Below are 24,462 nucleotides of genomic sequence, written 5' to 3' on the forward strand. Positions count from 1 at the left end.
TATGTAGTTTGGAGCACGGTCTTTTCCTTCAGAGAGACCCTGCAGTGCTGCGACAGTGATGTAGGAAACACCTTCATAGATGAATATTCACGGGGTAGGGTCTGTGCTCACTTATGTTTTAAATCAAGACCGTTGCGGCACTTCAGACTATTAAGAATTTGAGACCCTCTGTGCTTTACCTTTTCTTTTCTCTTTAGAATCTCTTGGTAGCAGTTGCAAGGAACATCAAGGTTAGTTGTAAAGAAACTTGGCAACGGTTGTGTGTAAACTGTGAAAAGGCCCATATTTCTTAACATGGAACAAAGTATTTAGTGAAGCTCAAACATCCATCTCCTCCTCGAATAGAATCGGATGAGTCTGTATTGTTTGCTCATAGAGCAGACTTTTTTCTGAGATTCTTTTTTTCATACTTTCAGTATGTTAACTTAGGCAAAAACTCTGTATCAGGACCTTTTTGAAGTTTCATCCTACCGGGTCAGTAGCCAGAGTTCTTACAAGTAATTATGGCGATGTTAGTTTTTACACACAACATTTATTTTTGTTGAGTGGAACATCAGCTTCAAAACAAATCTCATTTCAATAAATTCTGTTCAGCATTTGGGGATCACTTATCCAGTGTCCAGTGCTGTTGGCAGCTACTGCTCTATTGGACTTCAAACATGTTGCTTTCAACTTGTGCAGGAACAGGATTCCCCAAGGGATCTTCGAGTGCTTCTCCACTGAATGAAATTCAATGCAATTGGAAGGCTATTAACGAAATGCTAATAAAACCAGTTTATGTGATTCTCTTCCAATGACAGGTGTGAAGGGGAGAGTTTCTCAGTTAATGCAAATCTCTTGAAAATTGCTGGGGATCACCCAGAAGCATCAGTCTCCTTGGGTGGACTGGAGCCCAGTGTGCTGTTTTCCTCTTGGGTGTTTTATTTGAATATGGATAATTCAAGCTGGCTGTGAAAAAGGGAAAAAAAAGGGAGATATTCATACTTAATATGGTCTTAGTTATATGAGTCAGTTGTGGTTCGATCAGTGGTAGCGTCCTGTATCCTAGAAACACATAAGAACAGCAGGAGATAAATATGTTGTTTCCTGCAACCTGGTTACTGAAATCTTAATGTGTCAGTGAATTAATTAGCAGAACTCCTGATTTCTTCAAGACAGTCTTTTCTCATTAACAAAAATTAATCTCCTAGGAAAAGCCTTATTAATTTCAGATACTAGTGCCTGCTTACGTAAATCCACTTGGCAGATGTACCTTATCCTCCCAAGTCAAAAAATAACCAGATATGAGGAGACAGGTTGGTGGGTGCTTTTAAATCTGCACCAGCATCACTGTTGCTCTTCTCTTGGTCAAGAGTCATCCTGGGAATGACCTATTAGAGAGCAGTGTAGGGGAAAGGGACCTGGGGGTCCTGGGGACAGGAGTGTGACCATGAGCCAGCACTGGGCCCTTGTGGCCAGGAAGGCCAGTGGTACCTGGGGTGGGTTAGAAGGGGGTGGTCAGTAGGTCAGAGGGGTTCTCCTGCCCCTCTGCTCTGCCCTGGGGAGACCACACCTGGAATATTGTGTCCAGTTGTGGCCCCTCAGTTCCAGAAGGACAGGGAACTGCTGGAGAGAGTCCAGCGCAGCCACCAAGATGCTGAAGGGAGTGGAGCATCTCCCGTGTGAGGAAAGGCTGAGGGAGCTGGGGCTCTGGAGCTGGAGAAGAGGAGACTGAGGGCTGACTCATTCATGGTTACAGATATGGAAAGGGGGAGTGTCAGGAGGATGGAGCCAGGCTCTTCTCGGTGACAACCAGTGATAGGACAAGGGGTAATGGGTTCAGACTGGAACACAGGAGGTTCCATCTAAATATGAGAAGAAACTTCTTCATGGTGAGGGTACCAGAGCCTGGCCCAGGCTGCACAGGGGGGTTGTGGAGTCTCCTCTGCAGGCATTCAAACCCGCCTGGACACCTTCCTGTGGAACCTCAGCTGGGTGTTCCTGCTCCATGGGGGGATTGCACTGGATGAGCTTTCCAGGGCCCTTCCAACCCCTCACATTCTGTGATTCTGTGATGTGTTTTAAAGAGGAAGATACTTTTTTCCTAAGGACTGTTTTGAATGACTAAAGGTGTCATCACCTGCTTTGAACATAATCACAATTTTGAGGTTTATATTTCTTTTTTCTGGAAATGAAAGCTTTTCTCATTGACAGCATACTGTTGTTGCTTGGTAAACAAAGCAAAACTTTACACAGAATTAACAGAAGAAAAGCTATGTCTAAAGAAGAAATTAAAAATAACCAGCAGATGGAATCCGAAGGGCATGTTTCCAGAAGGCTCCTCGGATGTTGGATTTAAAAAAATGAGGAATTCTCTCTTTGGAAATGGGGGAAATACCAGAGCAAAAATAAAATCTCTGTGAACTAAAGTACTGTGAACAACAATAACGTAGGTACTGTGTTCTCAGTTCTGAACTATTTTCACATCTCAGGAGCTTAGTGCACAGTACACTTCCCACATCTGCAGAAACGTAACAGGGCACGACTGTCGCCGTCCCAGGGTCTGTGTGCATACAGATTTGGGCAATGAAGCCGTAGAAATAGAGACTGTCAGACAGTGCCCTGCTATGGCCTTGCTACAGGGACCTGTGCAGGACTAGAATTAAAACTGGTTTGCTCTTTATAAATTAAAGAACAAATTCCTTGTTGTTTTCTACTTCCACGTCTGCTGTCGCCACCTTCGCATTACCACTCTTGCTGGGGGTGTGGGTGATACAATCAGCAGTTGTCCTTTGAGGATTTTCCACACCTCTCAATGCTGATGGTTGAAGGAATTCTGTGTGAGTGCTGTGGAGCTCCGAGTTTCACCGGGACTTCTGTAAAGCTTATTGTGATGGATTTGTTCACCTAGCTAATTTTTGTTTGGTATTTCTGTTTTTTGTGATGCTGAGCTTCATAATAGGGTGATCCGCACAATGTGATTTTTAGAACTGGACTGGAAGTCTTCAATATAAGCCACCACCAGTTAGTAGCTGTATGAATGGTTTTAGCTGGCTGGGAGCTCTGACAAAGGCGGTGTTTTCTCAGGCTGAACAAGACAACGGACACCCCCTCCCTGCCTTTGCCAACCTGCACATCGAAGTGCTGGATGAGAACAACCAGAAGCCGTATTTCACCAGAGCCACCTATGAAGGCTTCATCCTCGAGTCCTCCCCGGTGGGCACCACCATCTCAGACAGCCAGAATCTGACTGCTCCGCTGCAGATCCTCGTCTTGGACAACGATGTGGAGGAGGTATGGCTCCTTCTTTCAGAGTGTCACCCTATTTTGTTATTATTTTTAGAGTTCTCTAAGGTTTTTGTTCTGAGTTCAAATAGATTAGAAAGTGCGCCTGAACTGAAAAACTAATCTGAGTCTTACTGAGCTCTCCTTAAGATCGTGTTCTTTTAGGGGTGATGAATGCTTGGTGTGAAAGGGGAAAGAAGGACAATGGATGTAGTGAGAAGGATAGATCTGCCACACGTGGGGGGAAATGGGAGAGAGAAGTAGGAGTTTGAACAAATGAGGAGGAGGAGAAATTCAAGTTAAATCCATTTGCTGTGCCCGGATTCTGATACTGACATTACTCATAATGAAGATTTGGCATCTAGATAAGAATAGTAACCAAGCAGTAACAATACTGTGCCTCTAGGGCTGATGCTTCTTCTGTTTTAACCAAGGTCGTTGCTATTACATATTTTTCGATAATGTTTCTTTTTCCTCTAATTACTGTCATTTCTCCAGTTGTCCCCTTTGCTCTTTTTTTGTTCTCTTGTTATCTTCAGGTACATAAGGAAATCTAAATTGTAGGCACAGGTTGTGCAGTAATATTTATAGTCTATGCCAATACTCTTTATTAAAGTTCTCAACCTGATAGTCTGAAAAGAATCTTCTGGTTTTGAAAGTTTTACTTTTGACGTAGGTAAATTCATTCTTTTTGAAAAACATGAGAGGCCGTTGTCAGTAAATGCTGCTTTCTACATCACTGTCTGCATTAGAGTGATTTATTGTCCTTGGAAGCTGTGTTAAAGCCCCGTCTCACGTAGAGTATGTCCTTCCTATCCATTAAAATATCTCCGTCAATGTATGGACATTCATAAAAATCTGTTGGAATGCAAGTGGAAATGTAGGGGCCGGATAAAAGGTACGGCGTGGGAATCAGCAGCAGGCATTGCTGATGATTGCTGGTATTGCTGAGATACTCTCGGTCAGCATCGCTTTTGTTAAAAGCAGAGCAGTTTTCTTTCATGAAATTAATGGGATCTTGTAGGTTGCTTATTATAGGAATAGGAAAAGTGTGCAGGTATTGGGTACGAGTTTATATTTACAGTGCATTGTCTGGTTGTATAAAATCTGTTAGAGTCATGTATGCCTGAACACAACGGAAATCAAATCCGATGAGTGAGTGTCCGCGGTTCTAAGTCCTTTTTAAGCTACTGATTTGAGAGATTTTGTCAGAAGGCTGCTTTTAGTTCTGTGATCCTTAAGTGTATTAAACAAAAAATAGGGTGATTTTATTTAGATGTGTCACGGAGGCACCCCGAGGTTCGTTTAAGAGACAACAGAGTCCAAAACAATTTTTATTAAACCGGTGAGAAACAGGGTTTAGCACTCCAAAGTGACTTGAATACAGGTTTGGGTATCAGCTGAGGAAATGATGAAGGGGCAGCAACCAATACAACAGGCGGTCCACAGAGTGCATGCACGTGGCTTCACCAAAACAAGGCCGGAGCCGTCCCTGAGTCCGGGAAGAGTCCACACTGCATCAACACAGTGTGGGGTTATTTTAAAGAGATGCACGTACTCGTAATGAGTACGGAAGGTGTACACTCGCAATCCTGCGAGGGTAAATTTATAATACACTCTTAATCCTGTGAGGGTTAATTCACTCACACCCGTTATGGCGAGGCGAGCGGAGTCTCTGTCCGGGGCGGGGGACGGGCCGTGGCTCCTGGCGGCAATGGCTACGCTCGTGCTCCCAGAGACCCACGACAAGGGGCGGAGTCTCAACAAGAGTCCTGTTTTTATTGGCTGATCAGATCTGACGAGGCCATTCCAGAAGCTTCTCTGCACCCCCACCCTGGCTGTGGGTGCCCCTGAAGCCTCCAAACATCCCCACACGGGCCGCGGGCGCCCAGCGGCTCCCTGGGCCTCGGCACCGCCTTCTCCTAACGGCCCTGCCAGGTGCTCTGGGGCCCAACAAAAGAAGCTGTCAGCTCAAACGGCAGAGACAGAGGGAGATGTGGCTGCTCCTGCCATGATGAAGGAGAGAGGGGGGCTTGCATCCTGCCACAATATGTTTTTAGCTTAAGCAATTGCTGTCTATTTTGTTCGATCCACACTTTCGTGAAAGTATTAGTGAAACCCTCTGGTTCAAATACACCTTGGTGCAGATCTGTTTGTTACAGAAAGCTGGAATTTTAGGGCACTATTTATGTCCACCTTATAACACGCGGGACTGCGGATTAACTTTACAAAACTGGGAAGTGAGGGTTTTTAATTGCCTGAAGCGTGGAAGACTGAAACCAAGCAGGTCTTTATGTGAGACTGATAGACCTGAATGTAAGGTAGGCCTGGACTAAAAGTCGGGTTTTTTGGGCGACTCTCCCCCGTTTCCTAGTAGATGATATTGTTACACTAAAGGAATGACAGGAAACCTTTGGACTTCATTAACCTCCAGGGTTTTTTGGGGGTTGCTGCACAACTCTACCCACAAGGTGTCAGAGGCAAATTTGATAATACAAGGTTTTTTGATGTAACTACGTATTAGTTGATCTATGAGACTGACAATTAAGATTACTTTGAACTGTTAAATCCTCAATTTGGACTGACTCTTTGAATCAATCCTGTAACTACCACGTAGTTAGTATAGCACCAAATATTTGTATACTCACAAACTGCAAATATTTAATTTCAAGATCTTCTGCAAAGAGAAGTATTTCGTTCCTTTAATATAAACCATTTGATGAGGTTTGTAATGTGTTCTGGAATTCATGTTCCCCACCCTGATAATTCTTCCTCTTAGGGATTTTGTCAGCACACTTTCAATAGCACAAGCAGCTTGACCACAGGTCTCCTTGGTTTTTTGTTGTGTCAATATTTGCATATTGAATAGGCAGTTAATTCATATACTTGTGTTTGCCTGTACTAGAAATCTCAACATAGGTGTGGCCTAAATATTTGTAGTTTTAGTTGCATCGCTAATAATAAAAAGATGTGTCTGATCTGCAACAGATCTTTCAGTTGGGAGCACCAACATAACTTAAATAGTTTGTGTCCAGAGATGATGAGAAACAAGTGTATCGTTCTTGAACACAAGCCGCTCTATACTGCTGATTACAAGTTGTTAAATATTTCTGGGTCTCAGTACAAATAGACTTGAAATTTCATATCCACAGGCAATGACCATTCAAGGGCCCCAAAGTGTTTCCTGGTGATGTTACCACCAGGATGGCTCTGTCCCTTAACTTCACTCACTTCTGCAGGTCTTACTGTTCTGCTGGCTTCATTACATCATACTAAATTAAGGTTTTTAGTAGGGAGATCCTCTCCATGCTTATATCTGTCATTTTCCAATACTGACACTGGGTAAACATAACGTATTCAATCTTTTAATTGACAAATTGCTTGAGATTAGATTTCGTATTAAAGTAACTCCCTGACCTCAGGTAAATGTGCGAAGAAAGCGAAGAAACCATCTCACCTGTGGACCTTGAGAAAAAACGCATTCTAAATTTAAACCTTGTGGGAATTATAATAGGGTCCTGCTATAAACCTTCCAAAAATTAATTTATAGACGTGACATTGCAAACAGACCTTTACCTAGGGCAGCACTGCCGAGTGCTGATATGATTAAGTGCTCTGTTTAAACGGCATAAATTAATTTAAGCCACACGAGTACCTTAAGACCTAAGCAAACCAAAGCTGAGATGAGGAATTTAAACAGTATGATCCAGTTGCTGTTTGCATAAGGCTTCTCGAGCTTCCTTACCCTCTTGCTTCCATGGCAGAGTACCCATTGCTTCTGCTTTCGTGGTTAGAGTTGGTGAAAAAGCTACACAGTTTCTTGTTTCGTGCTTCTGTTGTCTGGGAACTTGAACTCAAACTACATAGATGGTTGTTCAGCATCTGCTTTTCCAGAAACGTGTGGGAAATTTTGAAGAATTAGTATTTTACTGAAAGGCATCTCAGTAGCAACCCAAGAGGACAGAGCAAATAACGGATAAAATAACTCTTAAATGTAACTACAAATGCACATTACGGATTTTCAATTATATATTCAGATGAGGAAAAAGAACTATTTTTTTTAATCCAGGAGTACTGAAGCGTTTTAAATACTGAAGCAGTTTTCTCTACTATTTGCCTGATTGCTCATTTATTTCCCTATTATTGTTTGCACTTGTTTTGCAGCCGGTGTTCTCTCAAGAGGAGGGTTCTCAGCACTGCTTTCCCCCTATAGCACTTCTGTGATGCTCCAATAGTCACGTTACAAAATAATAATTTAGGGACTATTAGTCCCAAATGCAACAGCCCATTAATATAATTATTCAAACAAAAGGGAAAGGCAAAGCGAAAAGGCTGTTCCTCTTTCTTTAGGACTATTATAGGTAGGTTTTTCCTTTTCTGAATGTTTCTGCTGAAGAAGAATATAACTTTTAACACTGAATCACTAGCGTAGCACCTTAACTGCCAAAAGTCACTTTGTAGCGCCTCAACCCTTGGGTTGTGCAGGGGCTGGAGAAGTTTGGGTGCGATGTAAAGAATTCAGAATTAAAGCACTGCTCAGCATCCATCCCAGTTCTCTCATTTGTCTTTTGACATCTTTTCCCCCGAAGTGAAGACGACATAAATGGTGAAGAGCTTTTTTATTCTTACTTTAAATTTCCCGTGGAAATATTACTTAAACGATCTCACTTTAAAGAAAAATAAATGCTTAGGGACACAAAATTATTTGTAGGGTGTCCCAAGCAAAGTCTTCTCAGCCTGGTTTACCTCCTGTAGTTTTTCAGTTACTCAGACTTGATTTGTCCTGTTGCTCTAAGTGGTTTTACACCTAAAGCCATCACGGAGGCTTCTCAGGAGGCTGCACTCCGGCTTATTTTTCTGATATCAAGTGGTAATGTGAAAGATGCAGGAAATTCCCTCCAGAATCTCTACAAGACTCCGACTCTCTGATTTTTCCACTGAAAGACTAGATAGGATTTTCTGCTTTCACCCAGACACGAGGAGGGCAAACACTGGAAACATCTCTTCAACAAAACAAGTCTCTTCCTTGGGTGTTTCAGTGCTCATCATCCTGTGAGCAAAATCACTAGAAACCCAAGATGTGTCATTGTTATGGCTGCACCTTTTTGGAGGTGAGCCCGTGCCAGCAATTGGGGAGCCCGAGCATTTCTAGTGCTCCTGGAGCTTGTTCTGACTGCCCTGGAGAATCGAACAACCAAAAATATTCCCTCTAAAACATCCCTGGGGATGCTGAAACCCATAGGGGCTGTGTGGCATCATCTGCTCTTTCTTGACAATATGTCATTTTGATGTAATCTTAGTAAATTGTAGAAAACTGTTTGCGTTAGGAAGAGCTTGAAAGCCCTTGTGAGAGGGAAGGAGCAGGGAAAAGTAACATTCCCATCCACACAGGCTTTCAAACCTGGAGGAATTTGAAAAGTCAAGTTGAAAGCCAGGCCATGTTTCTTAGCAGTGCATGGGAGCACTTTCTGCAGCTGGTTTTTATTCTGATTTTGTCTGTAACCCTTTTTCCCCAAATGTCGTGCTTTTGTGGTGTCCATCACTATCAGATTTGTGGTTCTCGTATTCATTCTGTATCATGTTTTTCTTTGTAGGTTGCACCAGGTGCCATTCCCGTAGGTATTGGGTGTTATGTTTGCAAAATAAGTTGTTTTCATTGCATGGTTGATGGGTTTATTTCCTCCTGTCCTCTCATTTTTATCTTCCCTATCAGTGTCTGAGACTGGGCCTATCCCTGGTTTTGTGAAGCCTGCAAAGAGCCCTTTAAATGCACTGGGCCAAATTCATTTATGACATAGAGCTATACCCAGGTTACATTGTGATTGCTTTATGTTCATTAAATAATTATACATCTTTATAGAAATCTGAAGCATTACAAAAAGGGGTTTTTAAGTTTAAAAAATACTTCCTAGTCAGTTTGAAGTATGTAAACCATACGAGGTTTGAACCGTGTGCTTGAAATGGTCTTTGCAGGTTGCATGTCAGCTCTATTGTGTGGATTCTGATAGTTTTCTACTTAAAATTATATGCTAAACAATTTATCAGAGGCAAGCTAGTCTACATGAGCCAGTAGTGCAGGCAGAAATCACAATCCTTAAGTCCAGGCCCCGAAGTAAAATCATACTTGAAATAAATTAAAGTATTGGCAATAGTGTTGGCAACACCGAGGGATTGTTCCCCACAATTGTGTTCTCTCGCAGCATCTGCCACAGAAAATGGTCTCAATTAAGCTGAGCAGACTTTCTTTCGGCATAAAATGTGAAGCATAACAATGCCAAGATTAAGAAAATAAATTGCTTTGTGGGTCCGACACACGTGGAAGGCGGTAGGAACAGGCACTAAAGGTGATTTAACTTGCACATGAGGGTAAAATTCCTAATACAATAGCTAAGGAAGAGGATAGATTACTCTGGGAGTGTATGGGAACTCCATCGTTGGTTTTTCTCAAGAACAAATCAGGAAAAACATCCTGTTTATTAGTGTTCAAAATGGCATGACAAGCAAGAACTGTAACAACTAACCGGGCTTTTTGTAAATGAAATTTTTGACTGACTTCGTAGTGTCTACAAAGTGAACAATTATTGGCAATTACCTTCTGTAATTTTTCATGGAAAAAAGAGATTGCCGTTTGCATTGCTGGCTGTAAAACGGATTGTAATTGCACTGGAAGCTGGTGTAGCTGCAGCGAAGCTTTCGGCAATAGGAAACCACCCGTTTGGAACGCTTTGATATTTCTTTCACGTAGCTTTGAGCAACTGAAACGGTTTCTTATTCAAATAGTATAATCTTAGCCTTCAAAGTGTGTGCTTTAGAGTATTTTGGGTTGCTAAAATAAGTTTCTGTTGTGCTAATCTGTCCTTATAGTCATTTATTTTGACACTTGGTGCATGTCAGAGTGAGCTCGAGTGTTTTGCCCACCGTCCTGTTTTCTATTTTTAATTACATCAGAATGACGCTAATAGCAGTGTTGGAGTTCACCTTCTAGAAGCATTTTGGATTCAAGTTGAGGAAATGTTCAGAGAAGAAGAACGTAACTCTGCTTTTTGGATTTTTGTTGAATTCAGCCATTTCTGACCACGTTGTCCTGCTCTGTATGGGGTGGGTTTGGTAGAGTTGGAAAGTAGCTGGTAGAAACACTTCTCAGGTTATGTCTTGTGCAGCCACTGGATTTTCTGTTATGTTTTATCTGTGGCAGTTCAAGGCAGTTTTTAAAGGACTCATCTCCCAGCCTTTGGTGTTTTGCCGGATCACATTCGCATTCCTCTTTTATAGCCTTACATAATGAACATAAATTAAGTAACTAATGACCGAGTGTAGCACATTAAGTCAGGTTAAACTAACCAGATTACATACAGCGACACAGAAATGTTTGTTGGAATGCTGTAGGCAATAAAAGGTAATGTAGCTTATTTTTAAATTTAACTGTAATATAGAGGGACCTTTGCAGTGTCGAGGGTTTGATTGCGAGGTGACAATCAAACCCTGGCAGATGTGTTGTTAACCCCCTCTCCCCCTTCCCACTCAGGACAGCGATCAGGGGGAAAGAAGGACAGAGAGAAGAGAGCTGGAAAAATTAAAAATGTTTTACTAATGCTACTGATAAGAATAGAGAAAATAATACAAAATATACAAAACCAATCCTGAAAGTCCCAGCGACTGCAGAGCTGGCACCCGAAGTCCTGGACTGGACTCTGCAGCCAACCGGAGCTGGGTTCAGTCTGGCACTGGGCCTCAGTTCGCAGGGACGACTCGCAAGGTCCTCTCCTAATGTCGGCCATAAGGAAAAGGGGAAAAGAGGGAAAAGGGATGAGATCCTCGTGATCTCCCACTTTTATATGAATTATTCACGTGAATGGGATGTTATACACAGTTGATCAGTTTTTGGTCACCTGTTTCTTGTTGCCCCTCTGGCGAGATGTCCATCCATGCTTATCAGTAACCTCGCATTCCATTGCTATGTTCACCAAAACATGGATCTGGTTCTCCAGGAAAATGGAGCTGATATGAAGCTTTAGCTGACAGACCAATTCACTACAAGAGAAACTTGTTTTTAACAAAACCAGGACAGCAGTCTAATCACTTCAATAACTCAGGAGCACCTTTAAAGAGATGGGGGAAGATGTTGAGACATTTCACCCTGGTCACGATTCACATTTCTACTGTTTCAACAAGACGGATATTGCAGAAAAATGACTTAATTTGTGGGGCTTTCCAGAACCACCACAGAGCTGAAATGCCCTTTTTTCTTGCTCTGTGCTGACACCCAGCAGACTGCAAATCCATCTTCCTGTTCTGTATTAACAGCTACCTGGTAAATTCACACCGGGAGGAACCGGCACGAGGTTCTGGACTGTAATTAATCTGCTCTGTTCCCTGGGAGTATAGTAATAACATTCCTCCCCCATTCTGTCAGCTGAGATCCTGCTTGCCCCCAAATTAATTTCAACCTTTCTCCCCAGGGGACATTTCATTCTTTTTTCTTCCTCTTTAGCTGTGTAGTGATAATCTGACCATGGTTACTTCACTATGATTTTCACCCCATCAACTGAGAAGTTCATAATTCCGCATCAGTGTATTTGGTTTCTGTTTGATACATGAAGGGAAGCTCCAAACAGCATCTATTTAGCAATATGCTTCAACACATATGGTTGTCTTTTTCATCGCCTCAACCCAACTGTTTTATTGCTCCATTAATCAAGATAAGCGTAGTTTTATTTTTAATATGGTTCAGTCTGGTTTCTTGCATTAGTAAATTGTTTGGTTTAGAAGTTACTGTTTTAATGAAAGAAAGCAACTTTTTAAAGTAGCAGTTACAGGTATTTGTTTGCCACTGGGTTTACTTCTATAGGTTAACATGATTTTTTGATGCGTTTTTCATCAAGATTAGATTTTTAGATCAGCAGTTTTATTTTTTGACTTCTACAGTTTTCTGGGTTGCTGGCCACAGAATTAACACTTGCTGCTTATTTAGCTTTCAACTGACGCAAACACTTGTGTTCAGTAGTTGGAAACTTAATGGTATATATGAATTGATAGTAAAATGCTCTTTTTTTTATGCTGTTTAAAGACAAAGGACCCCCAGCTCCACCTCTTTCTGAACGATTACAACGCGGTTTTCACTGTGACCCAGAGCGGCATCACCCGCTACCTCACACTGCTGCAGCCTGTGGACCGAGAGCTCCAGCAGCTCTACACCTTCTCGGTAAGCTCAGAGCACCACGGCGGCGCACTAAAACCATTACTTTTAACATCCCTTGAGATGGTTAAAGTGGCACAAGAGGGTGAGCAGCAGCAATACTGAGGCATGGGGCAGAGTGATAAATCAGAGAATCCCAGAATGTGAGGGGTTGGAAGGACCCTGGAAAGCTCATCCAGTGCAATCCCCCCATGGAGCAGGAACACCCAGATGAGGTTACACAGGAAGGTGTCCAGGCGGGTTTGAATGTCTGCAGAGAAGGAGACTCCACAACCCCCCTGTGCAGCCTGGGCCAGGCTCCCCCACCCTCACCTTGAAGAAGTTTCTTCTCAAATTTAAGTGGAACCTCCTGTGTTCCTGTTTGAACCCATTGCCCCTTGTCCTGTCACTGGTTGTCACCGAGAAGAGCCTGGCTCCATCCTCCTGACACTCACCCTTTCTATATCTGTAACCATGAATGAGTCACCCCTCATTCTCCTCTCCTCCAGCTCCAGAGCCCCAGCTCCCTCAGCCTTTCCTCACACGGGAGATGCTCCACTCCCTTCAGCATCTTGGTGGCTGCGCTGGACTCTCTCCAGCAGTTCCCTGTCCTTCTGGAACTGAGGGGCCACAGCTGGACACAAATGTCATCACTGCTCTCCCAAAGTGCGCGTGTTTGGTGTGATATCAACATTATGGATCTCCCGCTCAGCATCATCTCCATGCCATCAGGCTTGTATTCTGCTGCCATGACACAGTCTGACTTTTGTACCCCACGTGACCTGGAGGCCACCTCTGCCTTTTCTTTTCTTGACCCTTCAGCTGGGAATATGATGCTCGTAATGGCCTTTCTGCATCGTTTTTTTTTTAATACAAAATAAAAAAGTCGGATAGCAGAAACCAGAGTAGTATTTTTAAAAGTTTCAGTGGATCTAATACTCCCTCAGGCATTTCCCAGTCTGTGAGGAAACAGCTTAACAGCCCTAAAGCAATTTGCAAATGGGCTGCAGGGAAACCCTGCTCCTCTGCGGGGGTTCCCAGTCAACACTGCCGTATTTTCTGCCTGTTTAGCATTGGAAAGGAGAGCTCAGAGTTCCTCTATGGAGTAAGGGCCTCTGACTCTTTAAGTCTCACTGTAAAATGCTGGTTTGGAGGTTTGGCAGAGGTGCAGCAGCTTGCAAACAGCAGCTGAAACCTTCTATGATTGACCTAATACAGACAAAATTGAAAAATGAAATGCTCATTTTTACTTGTCATACTGTATTTTCTCACAGTTGGAATTGTGTTAAGAATGCACTATTAAAATATGTCCTGTTCTGACTCTTTTGTCCCCTCCTGAAGATGACAGCGTCTGATGGCGTCCAGGAGAGTGCCCCGGTGACAGTCAATATCCTGGTCATTGATGCAAATGATAATTCTCCAACCTTCTCCAACATATCATATAATGTCAAGATTTATACAGATATGAGGCCTGGGGAAGGTGTTATAAAGGTAACTTCAAGTCTTTTTATTAGCTTTGTTGCCTCTTTGCTAGCAGTAGATGGTCTTGGTAATACAAATTGGAAAGGTACTGAAGAGAGCTTGAAATAAAGTCTGTGTATCTCCATCCACTTCATTAATTACCTAGTTATTAAAGAGTTGCTAATGCTGAATGATGGACCTGCCTTAGATGTATAGCTGCACTTCAGCTCTTTGATCTGAAGTTTTACAAAACCTTTGCATCTAAAAATTCTCAAAAGAAAAAACCGCTATTCTCCTCTGTTAGTGGGATATTGAAAAGAAGAATGTTTTGGGGGAACCGGTGCAGAACTCAGTAGAACCTAACCAGAAATATTTTACCGTGTCATAAAACCTTTTGGTTTTTACAGACACCCAGAGTAGTTTGTTTGTAGAGCAGATGAGCAGTGACAAATGTGTTGAACGCGGGCCCAGAGGGAACAGCAGTTTTAATTAAAGTTTGCAAGCGCTGATTTATGTTTTGGTGCAGGCTGGAGGTGACTCCTGGTTGCGCTGAAGTTAATGGAAAATGGCTTTTTTGGCTGGTAATTCTTATAATATCTCAGCCATGCTCCTGAGTGCTCCCAGACGGATGAGAAGACAAGATGCTGTTAGTGGAGGCTGGCGTTCAAGGGCGGCAGAAGGCACTATTGGAAAAAAAATAATACATCATTGGCTGACTTAAGTAATAAAATATCATTTTCTGAAATATAATCAGCAAGTAAGCATTTGAAGGCAGCAGTGATTTAGTGGTATTAGAAGGAAGTTCAGTGGCTGTTTTGGCATGTGCCCTGCTTGAACTGGATTGATGTGCTGCATGTGTGCTTAAAAGCATCAATGAGAGTTGTGGGGTCGTTTTTAGCAAGATTTGAGGGAAAGATAGAAGTTTTAAACATAATTAAATTCCTCCAAGCTTTGCACAAGGCCATGGGGAGAGGAACAACAACAAAAAGACCAAATACTGTTGTCTTGAATGAGCTCAGGAGCTGTATTTGTATCATCTCATAGGCTCCTAACTCCATATATAAACAGGTGGATTTTGCAAGTACACTGCCTTTGCTTGGTGTTTAAGCTACGGAGATACACGCAATGCCGTAAGAAGTTAAATCAAGGTTTTTTCCTAAAGCGTAAGCTCTCTAGTCCAAAAAGAAACGGTGCTCTGAGCTGCCCGGGTTGTGTTTGTGACACTTGGGATGAGCAGAGCAGCTACTGGGCTTTCCTGGAACAGCTGCCATACCAAAGGACTCACGGTACGCAAAGGGAACGTGCTGGTCTGAGGGTTTACATTGCCTGGCATTCCAACTGCAAATGTTGTCCAACCCCGGAGCTGCGCAAAGAACAGGAGAACAAATTTCTCAGGAAATTGTTCCTTATGGGAAAAAAACCAAGAGGGCAGCTCTGCAAGGGCATCCGCGTTAGGGAATGGGTCCCTTCTAGGATGACATTGCAAAGTTAGAAATGAGTAGTGGGGAAGTCAGGCCTTATGCTTCCATTTCACAGAATCACAGAATGGACTGGGTTGGAAAAGAGCTCAGAGATCATCCAGTCCAACCCTCGGTCCAACTCCAGTCCATTGACCAGATCATGGCACTAAGTGCCATGTCCAATCTCAGTTTCAAAGCCTCCAGGGCTGGTGAGTCCAGCACCTCCCTGGGCAGCCATTCCAATGCTGACCACTCTCTCTGCACAGAATTGCTTTCTAATCTCCAGCCTCAATTTCCCCTGGCAGAGTTGAAGCCCATGCCCCCTTGTCCTATTGCTGACTGCCTGGGAGAAGAGCCCAATCCCCACCTGGCTAGAACTGCCCTTCAGGTCGTTCTAGAGAGTGCTGAGCTCACCTCTAAGCCTCCTCTGCTCCAGACTGAACAAGCCCAGCTCTCTCAGCCTCTCCCCATAGGGCTTGTGTTCAAGTCCCTTCACCAGTCTCGTTGCTCTAATTTGCTAAAATTAAAACTATTGTGGAAAATGTAAGAGCTCTGAGGGTTTTTTCCTCCTCCACGCTGTGTGTGCGAGGTCAGCACGTGGTTACACTCCAACTATGAGAGTTTAGACCGTGGAGGGCAAAACATCATGGCTGGTTTGGGAGAGGGCTTGTTTTTCAACCAATCTTACATTGCTGGATGAGCTGAATTTAGAAAACAACTGATATTAAAAAAAAACTAAGAGTGATCTTAAGGTTTCTGCACACTGTGATATTGCCAGTAATAACGATTTCAGGCTGCTGGGGTGTTTGGGGAGTTCCTCACCTTGTTATTTTGCTTCCGCTTTATAAACACCTTCTCAAATGGAAAACAGTTATTTTCTTTTTTTTTTTAACTGTTAATACAATGATTTTTATTATATACTTAGGTTGTTCTCTGTATGTGGAACAAACTCATCTTATAACCCTATCCCATCCCTGCTTTAAGTATATTTTAGAATTCTCTGCTCGAGGATGATGATGAGCTGTGATAGTTCCCTGAAGAAGGCGACCCAGGTCAGGTGTGATTGCTGTGTAAAAACTGCCTTCTCTAGCCGGAGAAAACAGGTTAGAAAAAGAACACTGACCTCAGTGAATCTGAATGTAAAGCAGGCAAATTATGTAGTTAATAATAATCATCACTAGACTGATAAATCTTAAACCTTCATCCCATCTTTATATATTGTTATAATTTTGCTGTCCTTTTCCACTCTTCAATTAGCACTTTCTTCCTGTGATTCAGGTGTTTAAACCAGTTACACACTGCTGGTTGGGGTGTGCAGCTGTAATGCAATCGTATTTGACGTAAGTCATTTAAGTGCTGTTTCTTTAGACATCTCTCGTTTCTATATACAGCATAAACTATGCAGGGCACAGACAATATTGAGCAAGAAAACAAGAGAACTGAGAAGGGACAAAGGATGGCAAAAATTTGAACTTGGAAACCGAAATAACCTATTTTGATTTATCTGTGTATCTGATTTCTACCTAATTTCCTGTCTCAGAGTTATGACCCGTGTTCAGGAGCTCCCTTATAAGAACAATTCAATAGCTCCACAGTTGAAAATGGAAAATAAGCCATGTTCACCTCATGCAAGCTGCAACAATTCTGCCTCAGATCACCAGAATGAGTTTATCTGGAGGTTCTGCCCCAGCCCCTGGTTCCGCAGAGCACTTAACTTCACACATCACCCCATGAACAGCCCTGGTGCTGGAGGTCAGGAACAAAAGCCGAAAGATAAAACGTGCTAAAACTGCGGGCAGTAACGTTTCTTTCACTTATCTCTTGCTCACAGTTGATTTGGTCCTGAGCAGTAACAGCACTTTCAGCGGTACACGGGGACAGGTTTTATTTAGAGCCGTTAAATAAATACCTCCTCTGGGGCTGCTTTGTCGTTACCCCAAATGTGGCTTCTCAGGGCTGGGCGGCTTTGTCTTTGTTGAATAGTCTCTTTTGATTCCCCGCACATGCGACTTCAGCCGCCCTCGCGTACGGACGCACATTAAATCATGTCCGAGAGACGTGTTTGCAGCTCTTGCTATAAAGCCACAGAACAATGTAGAAGAAGTCTTTGTAAAAGTCACCTCCACACTTAATGTCTTATTGGTGGTTATTTGCAGCCCTTTGCTTTCAGTCCATCAGCATATTAATTCCCATCTCCAAAGTAAACATGATTAGCAGGAACAGAAGACACAGCTGGGTTGTGTTTGCATTTCTCAGTAGATGTCTCTATAAACTCAAGTGAAAAGGAATGGATAGAGACTTGGTGAAACATCTGAAGAAGATACTGAAAAAGTGTTTCGACCAGAGCTCGCAGTTCCTGCAGGGGTTCGCTTTAGGTCACTACGAGTCAGACCAGCTTTGCTGAACTCTTAATTTGTTGAAAAATGTGGGGCTGCTGGCAAGTCTGATCATCAGTCTCGCTTTTTGGGGCAAGGTCACTAGAAACGGTGCTGCAGAAAGGTCGCAGGTTGAACGCTGGAGCCCAAATATAAAGGGAGTCTGAACAGAGCTTGTGTTGTCACCAAGAACGTGTCTTTGGAAATGTAAGACCATTCTTCTAAGTCTCCTTTCCCTTCCAAGAAAACGTCTTTTCACTGCAGCAGAATATGCACCCATCTTGCAAAACTTTCAGTACATCGGATTTCAGTGTAATGAAGCTGATTCTGCTGGATGCAAAAAGTTTCTTAGGAAAGTAAAATAAATCTCATTTTGTACTTTCTGTATGTTTTAGACCGAGTTTCTCAAATCTTGTTAACTATGAAGCTCTATCGGTCTGGGACAACCAGAGACGGAATTTATAGATTCATATATTATGGCAGCTATTTAAATTTGATTCTATTTAATTCTATTTTTTATTCCATTTTTGCCCCCAAAACATTTTTCAAATCACTCATCTTTTCAAGCATTCAGTATCTGTAAGTTTAATTAACCTTATTAACAATCTATGTACTTGCGTAGTCAATTAATTTCATGTCGTCACAATGAAAACCGCCCTTGGTCCAAACCCTGTCATTAAATACTTAGGACCTTGTATTCTGCTTGAAGCCTTTATTTATCTTCTTGTGCATGTTACTTTTAGAGTTCAGTTTAGGAGGTTATTAGAGCACTTTTCTTAAATATGTCACTTAGTTGGATAGTTACTCTTTATGAGATGAATGAGCACATCCAGTTGTGTATAGAAACTGTAGAATGAGGGATGAAGGAAATGGAGTTTGAGGGGGTTTAAGCTCTGAACCCTGAGAGAGTGGAGAAACTCTTATTTGCTGAGTTTTGGTGGGTTGACTGACCGTTGCAAGTTGGCACAGCAAGACATTAACACGTGGATATTAATTTGTTATTTAAACCTCTAAGAGGAGATGATCGATTTAATGATTTTTTGAGGTATCTCAAGTGTTTATCCTGTGTTCAATATACAGCTTGTCTCAAAATGCTCTAACAGCATGAACAAAGAATTGCTCGTTCTAGCGCAGCAGTGGAGCAGCTATGACAAAGAAATCCAAAGAAAATCAGTTTCGATAAATTCAAGTTAAATACTTCTGTGTTGCAAACTGGCATTGGATCACTGTGCTCTGTGTGAATGAAGCAAAACACTGATTATTTCAGGAAAAATTAACTTCACTTACATGCTTTTCAGCTGATGAACACTGTGTCCAACCTGTTCCATGTTAAAATGGTTAGTCAGTCCCCAATAGCTGCACTCCTAACGAAGAAAACACCTGAATCACCTGTCTTTTAGCATTTCATTTATTCTGCTAAAGCTACTTGGGGCTTAGCTCTTGGTTGTGTGCGCTTTTTTTGCCTTTTTACATGAAACTTCCTATTCCATTGAGCCTACGTGCATAAAGAATGGAGCTCAGCCTCGAAGGCAGCTGGATCCACAAGTTTTTCACGTACTCCCCATGGCGTTTAAAGTTGTATGCAAATGTGATTACCTTGAACATTACAGCTTTGGGGTTTATTCTTCATCCCCCCTCTTTCCAGCCACAAAGTTGAGTTTCTGCTCCTGTGGTTCTTGAGCTGCGCTTGGGCGTGGGCGGTTGGAACGTTGTGGGTAGCACTCGGGAAGGCTGCGACCTGCTGGAGGTCGAGCGTGATGCAAGATGGATTATTAGATTATTATACATGATATACTAACATAGCAGGGACTTCATGGAGTTCCTTGACCTGCCCGCAGTGCTGTCAGCTTTGAGAGCACCACAGGGATGAGTAAAGGGAGATTTATCCTGAGATAATGCCTCTTGATCCTGCCCTTGGCTTCACGGTCATCGCTAAGGTTTTATATCATCGTATGTTAACCTTAAACCCCAGGCTTGCAATCTGACGTGCAGCACCATGTCAGGAAAGCCAAGGCAGACAGCCAGCAGGAACCTTTCAAGAAACTACGTGTCTACTCTTCTTTTTCCATCCTCGCTGGGGAGCCCTGCAGGAAGTCATTTCTGAGGCTGGGATTTCTTATTGCTTTGTACATCCCAGGGAGGCTTTACTGCTCTACCTGCTGGTGCCCTTTGCCGTTTCCCAGCTGGAACTGCCGGGAGCAGCAGGAGCCCATTGTGACATCGTTCCCTGTCATTTCCACTCAGCGCCGTGGGTACCGGTGGGTGCACAGGCAGCGCTACCCGCTGTGGCCTCCTCTGTGTTAAAGTGCTGCCTGTACCGCATCCTGCACTGTTTGAGAATACAGAGAGTCGCACAAAATGAAGAGCCAACTGAGAAATCAGCGAACTAACCCCTCTGGGAAGAAAAATTTGCTTTAGAAAGCCCAGAGGTACTGGCGTTGTGGTACTTTGGTGACTCGACCGTCAGTGTAACAGAGTGCTGGGTTCTGAATATGGTGATAATTAAGGTGGAGTTTTAATGACAGTAATACAAGCCAAGCGATAGGCACTGTGAGCAGTTTACTGCACGGTTATATGCATTGCATGTAGAATAACTTGTGTTATTCTCTATGTGTAAAGGAGGAGGAGAGGTGAGAGGGCTCAGCTGGGACATGGAGCTGAGGTGTTGATACACATTTCTGATTGGAAATCCGGGATTGCTTCTTACTCGCTTCACATCATGGCAGTCAGAGTCATGGCTACTTGACACTTGGCTAGAAGCAAACAAATATGATTACTGACCTATATTTTTCTGGCCTTGTGCGTGAATGTTTGAGTTAGCATGGCGTGCTACACAAGTAGGATAAACCTGTTGCCTTTCCCAGGGACAGGATAAGAACGCCCTCATTTCATTACATTCATCAACATAATTTGGGCATAATTAGATTTTTCTTATGATAAAATCAAAATTGTACAATTACATGTCCCTGCTCACTGCAGGTGGGTTGGACTATGTGACCTTTAAAGGTCCCTTCCAACCCAAACTATTTTGTGATTTTACGCTATAGAAGAAATGCTACATGTGAGAGTAATCACAGCCCTGGTAGAGATGAAGGTGTAGAGGCCACACGGTACAGAATTACGTGCTCGGTTGCATTTATCCCAGGGCTCTGAGCTCGCTCCCACAAGCACAAATTTGCAGGTAGGTGGTGAGAGGTTAAAAAAATGAGCCTTGCGCATCCTTGTTATGCATCGCTGTGTTTCCTACGCATGTATCGTACGAGAATAGCGGTCGCTTCCCTGCCACTTGGCGTACACATGTGGTACAGACAACGTTCCCCGCAACGAGGGCTTGTGATGCACGACCTGGATGCTGGAATTTCTCGTAGTGCCAAGGCTGTCACTCTGAAGAGAGCAGAGAGGGATGGAGACTTTCTGTCAGGAAATACAGTCTTCTTGTTAGATTTGTGACAAAACGATTATCTCCCCACCCACCCTTTTATAGGAAGTGTTATAAATTCCAATCCACAGAGAATAAGCTTGGTCTTAATTCGTTTTCTTAATTCATATCTTCAAATAATTTGCTTGCAGTCTTAGGTAAGCAGTTTTTCTCTGCTTCATCATTATTTTTTTTTACACCTATTATCCTTCATTTAAATTGTACCCTTGTTGTACAGTAATTAGAAATTACGGCATATGTTACAGGTGTTCATCTCTGCTTCCTCTACCCCTACGAAGTTGCCTTATAAAAAACGATTAAACTACAAGGCTGAAGCGTGCGTTCTGACATTCTGGTTTTGAATTGCAGCTCACTGCTGTAGATGCGGACGAGGGACCCAATGGCCAGATAGCATATGAAATTTTGGCTGGGGATCAGGGAGACTTCATCATCAATGACCGGACAGGCCTTATCACCATTGCTCCAGGCGTTGTGCTCTCAGTGGGGCGATCCTACGCTCTCACTGTCAAAGCATCCGATAGTGCTCCTCCTGCGCAGAGAAGGTAACTCATCTTCTAATGAAACTCCTTTGGTAATCGGTGCTTAACAGCGTGTAAGAAGCGCGGCACGCTGTCACTCCGCTGGAGTACAATGCAATGTGTTCTGTTTGGTGTAAGGATCGCATTTTGGAAAAGTGTCATGTTAGAAGCTTTTCGCTTTTTGTTCCTTATTTATATTTTCCTTGCAGTACACAGTTTTCGATATTTCATTTGCTGGTAATGGTCTGCTTTTTAAAAGTTGACATGTTGTGCTGGCGTGGTGCATGCCCATTTTTTTAAGGGTAATTGGGATTGAAGGGATGTAAGGAAGAAAGCAAGCGGGAAGCTTTTTGTTCAAACTGCAGCTTGCTGTGATGCAGAAAGGATCGGAGACAGTTGGGTTGCTGAGCTGGAGGCCTCCTCTGCCCACGCACAGCCTTGGCGTGCTGTGGACGTGGTGACAAGTTGTGACAACGGTGAGCGGTACTCCTGCCAAGACCTAAGTTCTCACCAGCAGAATTTTTTCTCTTCTCCCCCAGCTGATAAAGAAAAGCAGCCTGCAAATTTAGTATGGTTAAAATCGGATGCTCTCGCATCCAAAAAAATTAATGGTTTTGAGTCTCACTTAAATGCTTCTTTTGAGTTTGTGTTCTGCCTATGGTAAAATTGTGCAGAAATGTTGTCATTTCATGAAGAAGTGGGGGGTGCAGAGAGTGGCTCTTGTATTCCGGGCCCAGTTTTGAGAATGTGACATTAACGATGGTGGAGAGGAGCAGTAGCCTCCGGCATTTATATCTCCCACAACCTTTTCTCTTTTCCTCAAATGAGGAATGTAAGAAAGAAAAATATCCCAAAAGTGGGATTTCAGTCATTGGCTTTTCTTCAGGACCTGCTGCTTCTATCATGTCTCCAAGAGAGTTCAGCTCATATTTTATAGTTACATTTTCCAGTCACTGGAGTATTCAGATTGTTAGATGGTTCATAAAACTAATATCTGGTAACTGTCTTCTGGTTGCATTTTCTTCTCCTTTCCCTCTGCTAATTTTCCTGGTAAGCCCTCTCTTAGGTAGCTCACAGGCTGTTAGTGGTGCCGAGGAGAAGATGAGGCACTATTATGCGCTCACTTTTGTGTAGCGCTAGCATAGCATTAAAGTGGAGGAGGAATATCAATAATGCCACTTCAGAGAGCTTCAGAATCCAGCCACATGGCCCCAGAAACAGTAGCCCCTACAATACAGCTTTGATTGCTATCAGCTCCTTTTATGTTGGAGAAATCTTCATATTGTCTAAATCTGCGCTTCTGATGGTGTAAGTTGGAAGCATGTGCTCCCTCCTCTGAAAATGTCTTCATTGCAATAATCTGCAAAAGTGGAAAATCTCTCCTTTCTTGCTGTTTCTGCTTGTCTCCCTTTTTTGTGGAATTACAACATGTGATTTATTTGCTTCATAGCCTTTCATGTGTGTTCAGAAACCCACTCCATCTAGGCTGTGTTCCCAGAGCTGGGCTGGTGGCCCTGAGGCCAGCCTGCCCTTCACCTTGGTTGTAGTTTGGGCCCAAAGCTGGGGTTTGTGTGTCTGTGATCGTTAAAAAAATCAGAGGGATGGCTGCTGGAGGTGCTGTGGAGAAGGAACATGGACAACTCGTACTGTCTGGGAAGATACATTCAGAGTGCCTCAAGGGTCAGTACTGGGGCTGGTATTATTCAATATATTAATCAATGACTTGGATGAGGGAATAGAGTGACTGTCAGCAAGTTTGCTGATGACACCAAGCTGGGAGGAGTGGCTGACACTGGAAGCTGTGCTGCCATCCAGAGACCTGGACAGGCTGGAGAGCTGGGCAGGGAAAAATTTAATGAAATACAACAAAGGCAAGAGTAGAGTCTTGAATCTGGGCAGGAACAACCCCAGGTTCCAGTGTAAATTGGGGAATGACCTATTAGAGAGCAGTGTAGGGGAAAGGGACCTGGGGGTCCTGGGGACAGCAGGGTGACCATGAGCCAGCACTGGGCCCTTGTGGCCAGGAAGGCCAGTGGTACCTGGGGTGGGTTAGAAGGGGGTGGTCAGTAGGTCAGAGAGGTTCTCCTGCCCCTCTGCTCTGCCCTGGGGAGACCACACCTGGAATCTTGTGTCCAGTTGTGGCCCCTCAGTTCCAGAAGGACAGGGAACTGCTGGAGAGAGTCCAGCGCAGCCACCAAGATGCTGAAGGGAGTGGAGCATCTCCCGTGTGAGGAAAGGCTGAGGGAGCTGGGGCTCTGGAGCTGGAGAAGAGGAGACTGAGGGGTGACTCATTCATGGGGATCACTATGGAAAGGGTGAGTCTCATGAGGATGGACCCAGGCTCTTCGCAGTGACAACAAATTACAAGACAAGGGGTAATGGGTACAAACTGAAACATAGGAGGTTCTACTTAAATATGAGATAGAGCCTGAGACAGGCTGCCCAGGGGGGTTGTGGAGTCTCCTTCTCTGCAGACATTCAAACCCGCCTGGACACCTTCCTATGTAACCTCATCTGGGTGTTCCTGCTCCATGGGGGGATTGCACTGGATGAGCTTTCCAGGTCCCTTCCAACCCCTGACATTCTGGGATTCTGTGATCCAAAGCTTTTGCTGCCTTCCTGGCATGGTTTCTTGAAGACTGGAGAACCAGCTGGTGGTGCCTGGAGCAGCCACCTCTGGTTGTGCACAGGGGAGAGCTTGTGTGGGCTGCGGTTCAGAGGTCTTGGCAAGCATCCTGCTGCATCTCCCGAGCCTGTTCCTTCTGCTCCA

General features: G+C 43.5%; 1 protein-coding gene across 12 annotated transcripts in view; it reads left to right on the top strand.

Moving 5' to 3' along the window:
• PCDH15 (protocadherin related 15) overlaps positions 1 to 24,462 on the top strand; it is a 684,798-nt gene that overhangs the window by 510,796 nt on the left and 149,540 nt on the right. For all 12 annotated transcript variants that reach the window (XM_071811575.1, XM_071811571.1, XM_071811570.1 and 9 more), the window contains 4 exons: positions 3,067 to 3,273; positions 12,332 to 12,466; positions 13,781 to 13,930; positions 21,523 to 21,716. In XM_071811575.1, coding sequence (XP_071667676.1) covers positions 3,067 to 3,273; positions 12,332 to 12,466; positions 13,781 to 13,930; positions 21,523 to 21,716 — 686 coding nt within the window. The remainder of the gene's footprint in view (positions 1 to 3,066; positions 3,274 to 12,331; positions 12,467 to 13,780; positions 13,931 to 21,522; positions 21,717 to 24,462) is intronic.

Source organism: Patagioenas fasciata, chromosome 8, assembly GCF_037038585.1.
Source record: "Patagioenas fasciata isolate bPatFas1 chromosome 8, bPatFas1.hap1, whole genome shotgun sequence".
Taxonomy (NCBI): domain Eukaryota; kingdom Metazoa; phylum Chordata; class Aves; order Columbiformes; family Columbidae; genus Patagioenas; species Patagioenas fasciata.